The sequence below is a fragment of the Lactuca sativa genome, chromosome 2 (genome assembly GCF_002870075.4).
Source record: "Lactuca sativa cultivar Salinas chromosome 2, Lsat_Salinas_v11, whole genome shotgun sequence".
In the NCBI taxonomy this organism is placed as follows: Eukaryota; Viridiplantae; Streptophyta; class Magnoliopsida; order Asterales; family Asteraceae; genus Lactuca; species Lactuca sativa.
Genome location: NC_056624.2, coordinates 156,845,409 through 156,852,859, shown reverse-complemented (window position 1 = coordinate 156,852,859; position 7,451 = coordinate 156,845,409). Strand labels below are relative to the sequence as shown.

The following is a 7,451-nucleotide window of genomic DNA, read 5'->3' as shown; positions in this document are numbered from 1 at the left end:
TTTAAAATGATTTATTTTCCAAATTCGCCTCATAAAATCCATTAGTTACTAATGTGAGTATTGATTTATAACATAGTTTAAGTAATTTTAAAGATTATAAAAATAAATACTTACAACTAAATAAGAGTCGGTGAACTTAGGTATTAATGGATGAAAAATAAAGGGATGTTAGCTAATTTAACCATAATTTGATGTAAATTTAAAGGAAATAATCAATAAAAAAATGTAGAATAACCGACAAGTGAGTATTCTAGTGCGACAAAAAATAATTTTCCTGACAAAAAATGTCATTACGTATTCCAAAGTTCGAAAAAAGTAATTCTGAATTTCAAGAACAAATTCGGAATTCGATGAACAATTAAAATCTAACAAAAACTTAAACAAACATAGTAAATTGAACGTATATACGACACAAACGCTTAAAATTATATATTTGAGTGAAAAACGAGTATATTAAACATTTCAAAATGGAAATTTCAAATATAAATAAAGAAAATTCTTTGAAAATTTTATGCAAATACCAAAAAAATCTCAAGAGAAACAAAATTTTTTGTGGTTATTGACCAACGGAAACAAAAATTGTGTCAATATGTCATATTCTTATCAAAACATATCATTTTCAAGTACATAATTAAACATTCGGATATTTAAAAAAAAAAAAACATATATTTTTATTAATAAGCTTATTTATGATGATTAGTTTAAGTTAATATACCAAAACTATACTCCAAGATTGACAACTTAAATAAAAATCATATTTTTAACACACTAATACCAGCTTGCTAATGATACAAGGCTTGAATTTCAATAATCATCAATGGAAGTATGATCATTGATTCATTGTATAGTTATTGTATAAAAAACATAAAATGGAATATACAAGTTGCTCCAAGAATATCAAATGCTTTAACTTTGAAATGATTTGTCATTAAAAAAAATAAACATTTTAAATGTTAGAATATAATAACATAAAAATATTTATCGACTTAATTAAACGGTTTTTAACTAGTTGTTTTATTTTTTCTTTTTTCGAAAATGCTTATAACTATGTTTATTATGCGTGAAACTTTAGTTATTTTTCTTATTTTTCATAACCATCAAAGCACATACCAATTTACCCTTTTGTTCCCATCATTTTTGGGCATTTTAAATATGTAAATAGAATTTTTCAAAAAATCATATATTTATCTTGTTACATTACAACTACAATAAACAAATATAATCACTTATCAAGTATCGTGATTCTTATTTTCACTATGTTTTCGTCAATTGTAATAACTTCGTTACAATTATTTTTAAAAACCCAATACAACAATAACATCCATCAACTACAAAACCTAGAAATGTTTTGGTCATAATAAAAAATTATGTACAACATTATAAGAATATATAATGCCAAAGATCAAAAGCCTACCTTCAAATTGCTCACTCATTCTTCTTAGGAAAAGTCGATTATGACCTTGTCCTGTTAACTCTTGTATGGATAAAACGTTTGTATACACACGACTCTTTCTTTTTTTGACCGAATCAACTGTCTCAATACAAACAAATGACCATTTTACCCTTATGTTTAGACTGTTGCAGATTCGATTGGTAACTCATCTAATAGCTAATCAAACAAAAAAAAATTTAGTAAATACACAAAAAAAAAAAAAAAAACAATTTAATAATTCAATAAACTTACTTTTGAGGCCTCTTGAAGAGCTATGAGAGTTTCTTCAACATGCTTCCTCTTTAAAGATACATCATCAGCTTCTTGTAGCAATTTTTGAAAAAGGCTCTCCCTGTTTTTTTTTTTTTTTAAAGATATTAAAAAATTGTTAAAATTATTTAAAGTAAAATTCAAAAACCAAGCAGTTTCAAATTTCACCTGTATATATTCTCAATTAAGACATTGCATAGCTCTCTCTTTGTGTGATTCACCTGAATATAAAATCACTCAAATATGATTATATTACACTATTCTGTATATTATTATTTACAAAATTAAAATATGAAAGAAAATAAAAGCACTGACCAAAAAGTGCATGATTGCTTTAGGAACAGAATCTTGAATCTTTTTCCTAACAATTGTATAATATGATTCCAATAACTGTTTTGTAACTGCCAATGCAACAGCTTCATGTTCTGAATGCATTTCTGATGAATTCAACATCAATGGTGGCTGTTCACACACAAAAAACTTTATAAAACGGAATTGAAACAATGGAATTGAAAGAATGGAATGGAATTGGCATACCTCTCTAAGATGTATTATAGATGAACCATGTTCCTTGTGATTAAGGATTCCATTGTCAGAGTTGCTTCCGGAAGCATCTATTCCTCGGCTTTGAACCTCTTTCCCACGAAAAAATGACGAAATTATCCAATTTGAACTCCTCTCACTTCCTAAAAATTGAAAATCTGTTAATATAAGGAATTGTTGGAATGGAATGAATGATTCCATTCCTTCCCTGATTCCATTCCAAAGCTAGTGATTGAAGTTTTGCATCTTACCAGGGGATCCGTTTTTCTCAATATCTGCAACCGATCTTACTCCCTATTAAGTAGAATTTTTTAGTGAAAAATAAATAAATAAAAGTGATGCATAAATAATAAATAAATAAAACCTGATCAGGAACTATTCCATTGGTAGGAGATCTAACAACAATAGCAGTAGATCTCCGATTGCTTCCGGAAGCTTCAGAATCTTCTCCATCCTGTTTCCAAATGTCGTATTTCATATCTTTCAAAAAAAAAAATGTAGAAAAAAACTATTTTTTAACATATGGACGATATTACCCTTGTCCTAGGTGTTGTTGAACCCAACCTATACGACCTAACTTGATGTGAAGCAACCTCCACTGCTTTGTTTCCTCCAATAAAATTCGGATGTGATGTGTTTATATGATCAATCTACAATATGAAAGATTTAACCATTAATATAGAAATTAAGAATTTTACAAAAAAATAATAATAATAATAAGTAATACCTCCATTTCAACTAAGTGTCCAATCATTGTTTGTGAAGGTTGAAGACCTTCAAATAAAAAACTCCCAACAATGTCATTAATGTGCATCTTAAGAACAGGAAACCGTTGTAGTTCATGCACTAGACAACTATGGCTGATCTGAAATATTTCCAAAATATTCATTTATTCTGAATTATAAAGAAAAAGAAAAAGAAAAAAAGATAATACCTTTACTAATTCATTGTATACAAGTCTAGCACATTGAAGACAAGGATCCAACAACCGAGCTATTTGTCTTCGAACCAAAACTTGAAATGGAACCTATATATATGTATTAATGGGTTCAATTATTAATATAAATTAATTAATTAATAAATTAATTAATTAATTAATTAAAACCTCGGGCACGAATAAAGCGGATCTAGGACCAGTTGCATTGTGGATTGCAGTGCGGATGTCTTGATCAGTTAATCTCTCAAATGGATCTACTTCCTGTGACAATTGACATATGAAATATATAATTTTATAGAAATAATAATGAGAATTAGCATATAAAGTGTTAAATTTATAACTATAACTTACTTCCAATCGGCTCACAAATATTGACTGGAAGATGTAATGAATTCGGGCCCCACCATACACCTCAGATGTTAACTTTTCTTCATTTCTTCCATCAACCATTGACACAAAAGCTGTAATGAATAATTGAATATGAACATCTTTCTAAATATTATTATTGGGAAAGAGAATAATGGTTTATAATAATAATAATATGAGTGACAATACTTGTTACCTTTGGAGTACTTGAGAAGAATGTTTAGAACCAATGATCCTTGATCAGGCTGAAAAAAAGAAAATAAATTCAGTATGTACAAAAATATATGCCAAAAATGGAATTTAATATGATATTATTATACATACTTTTCGTGGAAGGTGTCCATAATTAGAATGCTCCTTGGAAGCAATAGCTAATTTAGACCGAATGCTAGACTTCAAATCTGGAAGCATTTTCAAGATATGTTGTACAAAAATCTAAAAAAAATAAAATAAAATAACAATTAAACTTATGTAATATATTAGTCCACATAGTGAAGTTAGTAAAAATTCATACTTTATTCAATTTCTTGGCCAATTTAGGGATCCCACAGCAATCTGCCACTCTATTATACACCTGTGATATATCATTATCAACAAAAGAATATGTATCAGTTAACTGTGTGTATGCAGAAAGGGGGGGTAACAATTGGGCCCTACTGGATGACTTTGGAAGAAAGCCTCTTCAGATGCAAGTGCATCGTGTATTCCACGATTAAGCTTAATATCCTGTGAACATAGAAATGATGTTAGAAGGTTGTATAGTATTCACAAAACTTTCTCAAATCAAATTTAATTAGGTTTCAAAACACGAAATCTACAAGCTTTGTAATTTGTATGTATGCAAGAATACGTGTAATGAGTTACCTCTTGACAACGATTGACAACACCAATATAACCAAGTTTAAGAGGAATTGTTTTGCCAAGCAAAAGATTGCAGGCATCAGTGCCTCTGTCCATAATATCCAACTGTAGTTACAGAGACAAAGAAATGCAAATAATGATATGCCTTTCAAGAAAACAATATGAAGTTCACAAAAGTAAAGAAGAAGAAGAAGAAAATGTTGACCTTTGTAATTACACCAATTGTACGATGACCTGAATAAGAAAGGGTATATAAAAGTTTTAGAATTAAAACCAAAACAATACATTAAAAAAGCATAGTATATTTGATAATTACCATCAGGATCAGCAATCCCTGCCATTTGAAGTGCATCCGAATTTGCCAAATCTGAATTTGCAGGTGTAATGGCTAAGATTATACAACGTGGCTGCTTAATGTAGGAGAGTATCATTTCACGGATTTGTGCTTCAATATCCAATGGCTGGTCTCCTACTGGAACCTTTGTCATTCCAGGAAGATCAACCAATGTCATGTCAAGAACTTTGTGTGAATAGATCTTCAAGCAAATCTGTTTGTTTGAAACCCTCTTATTACCTCCTGCTTCCCTCTCAGTTTCAGCCTTCACAAAACAAAAATGAAGTAAACCATTGTGTGATGGTAGCAAAATCTCAGAGGTTGGTTCTAATTAAACGCTATAATCTAAACCCAAATACCTGAATTTCTGCACGAATCTGGGAGAAATCAAAGAACTTCCTCCCTGGCAAGTGCCAAAACTCGCCAAATTCACCGGCTTCTTCGTTACTACGTACTAACTGCAAAAGCAGGGGACGACGAGTGCAAATATCGGAACCCCTGGGTAAGAAATCACGGCCGACAAGGGCTTCTAAAACACTCGACTTCCCGCTGCTTTGGCTGCCAACGACAGCCACCTGCGGCAACTCTAATTCCGAATCTCCCCCACCGACCTTTGCCAGTACTTCACGAAGCTTGTTCACTACTGGGATCACGGTGGAGCCGAGTGGCGGTTCTATTGGTGGGACGGAGGTTGATTTTTCTACGTCGTGAGCCATGAACGATTTAGGGGAAATCGATGAGTGTGATCGAATTAGAAGAAGCAATCGCGAATCTGTTTGAGAAATTATGGCGCGCTTGTTTGATTAAGAAATGGGTTTGCTCGGAGGTTGGGATGAATAATCCAACCGTGGACACCGTTGCTTGTTGTGTGATGACCGTTGCTGTTCGCCGGACCGGGTCCCGGAATTCTCATGTCCACCAATGGAAAGAGGGCTTTGTCTTAAAGCATAATATTTTTTTAGGTTAGTTATGAAAATGTGGTTTTTAACCTAATTTCAAGACAAATTCGTGCATTTATTTTTAAGTAATTGTTACGAGAGATCATGATTTGAATGGGAATCAATTATATATTTTGTACATATTTGGTCATTTAGCTTTTTTTATATACTATTAACCTTTAAACTTGTTTTTTTGGTATTATTACTTGTAATAGCATATAAAATCTGTTTTGGGGGTTTGAGTTTCACATCCGATGACATTTTCGGCGGACGCAAGCTCTGGCGACATCTCCGACAAGCCAAACGAGATCGGAAACTACAAAAACCTCACGGAGGAAACAACAATTATGCACACACTTGCTCTGTCGCCATATACTCACCCTCACCACCTCTGTCAACCCACAACATCGCTTTATAGTTTGATTTAAGTGAACCTTTTCGACTTCTAGATATCTAGCCTCCAAACCCATCTAAATCATCCAACTAAAAAATGAGTCTGAACTGAGAAAAACCCTCTTCTCACTTCCATCGACGAAGCACCCAAGCATCCCCATCAACGCCTCCTCTCCAGCGACACCACTCTCCCATCATCCTACTTCCCCAAAGTAACAAACGGTTTTGGTGGGTTTGAAATCTAGAAAACTCAAATTATTTGAAATCGATTTCAGCAACAAATGATTTTTCTAAAATCAAGTTCGGTGGGATTTTGTTGAAATAGTTTGTTGCAAAATGTAACATCCCAAACATCAAGATAAATATTTTTCATTTCTAAATCAAGAGAAATCATTGTTTTCAGTCAAAACCCATATCAAAACCAAACGTTTACAAAACATTGTTCTCAAAAGTAGAAATCATATATTATAGTGTCCTAAATCAGTATCATCAAAACCAAGAAGATGTGCACGATCACGCATTTACTTTCCCACGGTTATCCGAAGTATCTGAAACATAAAATTGGAACTGCAAGCAAAAGCATAATGAGTTCCCTTAACATACCACCATACCAACATATTAACAATGTACATATTGGGTCCATAGCTAACATACTGGATTACCCCTAAGTTCACAGCATGAGTCTGGTTTGCCTTTCCGGCCCACAGCTCATGTATGGCTTGCTCCCGAGCCCACATCATAAGTCTGGCTTGACTTTCAGGGCCACAGCTTATGTATGGCTTGTTATGTATATGACGACATTTTATGGTTGGGTAAAGGTGACGCTGCTTTGTGAGGGAGCCAACAAACCTGTCAACATACCACCATATCAACATCCAGTTAGTAGATAATCATATAACCTGTCAACATACTCACGAGCAAATCTACAGATCACTATCACATAACAACATCCTATATACCATGACTCAGCTCTAACAGATCAATACAACATAGCAACATCCTCTAAACCATGATACATAACTCATTGGGTCGACATTGGTGTCTTCGACCCACAAGTGCAGTGAGGAAAACTCACCTCTCAGTATGAACAGATAACTAAATAGGACACTGCTCGGAATATGTAACGCCCGGGTTTCAGGGCTAAACATTTTTGTCAATGTAATAGTCTAGGTCAACTATTGTAACTCTTTTTGAAATAATAAAGATGAAATATTTGAGTATTATGTGAATTATGTGTGTTTATGTACTTATTATTTAATTATAAATGTATAATTAATAAAGAATTAAAAATAAGCGTCAAAATAAAAGTGTGAGATAAGCCCGATATCTTTATATAAAGTTGTAGTGGTCGAAACAAGGATTCCGGGGATATAAGGA

The 7,451-nt window shown here is 32.6% G+C and overlaps 1 protein-coding gene across 2 annotated transcripts; it reads right to left on the bottom strand.

Annotated features, from left to right (window-relative positions):
- Positions 1–1,222: 1,222 nt before the first annotated feature.
- On the bottom strand, positions 1,223–5,712 carry LOC111883377 (dynamin-related protein 3A). Of its 2 annotated transcripts, XM_023879701.3 has the most exons (20): positions 5,103–5,711; positions 4,726–5,008; positions 4,615–4,643; positions 4,413–4,514; positions 4,206–4,274; positions 4,063–4,122; positions 3,873–3,983; positions 3,745–3,793; positions 3,534–3,643; positions 3,351–3,443; positions 3,180–3,272; positions 2,973–3,110; positions 2,782–2,895; positions 2,610–2,699; positions 2,497–2,539; positions 2,240–2,388; positions 2,018–2,164; positions 1,871–1,923; positions 1,685–1,784; positions 1,223–1,609 (listed from the first exon to the last, which is right to left on the bottom strand). In XM_023879701.3, the coding sequence occupies exons 1-20, from the start codon at positions 5,457–5,459 to the stop codon at positions 1,571–1,573; spliced, it is 2,229 nt and encodes a 742-aa protein (XP_023735469.1). In that variant the 5' UTR covers positions 5,460–5,711; the 3' UTR covers positions 1,223–1,570. The 2 variants fall into 2 exon arrangements, with proteins under 2 accessions (XP_023735469.1, XP_023735468.1); XM_023879700.3 differs by having other exon boundaries at positions 3,351–3,643; positions 5,103–5,712.
- Positions 5,713–7,451: the final 1,739 nt, after the last annotated feature.

Bases quoted from the DNA above. Each gene is read 5' to 3' on its own strand.
- LOC111883377 (XM_023879700.3), bottom strand. From the start codon at position 5,459: ATGGCTCACGACGTAGAAAAATCAACCTCCGTCCCACCAATAGAACCG. The intron at 3,794-3,872 runs GTATGTATAATA...TCTTTTTTTCAG, and splicing joins ATGGACACCTTCCACGAAAA to CCTGATCAAGGATCATTGGT. The intron at 2,896-2,972 runs GTATTACTTATT...TTCATATTGTAG, and splicing joins GACACTTAGTTGAAATGGAG to ATTGATCATATAAACACATC.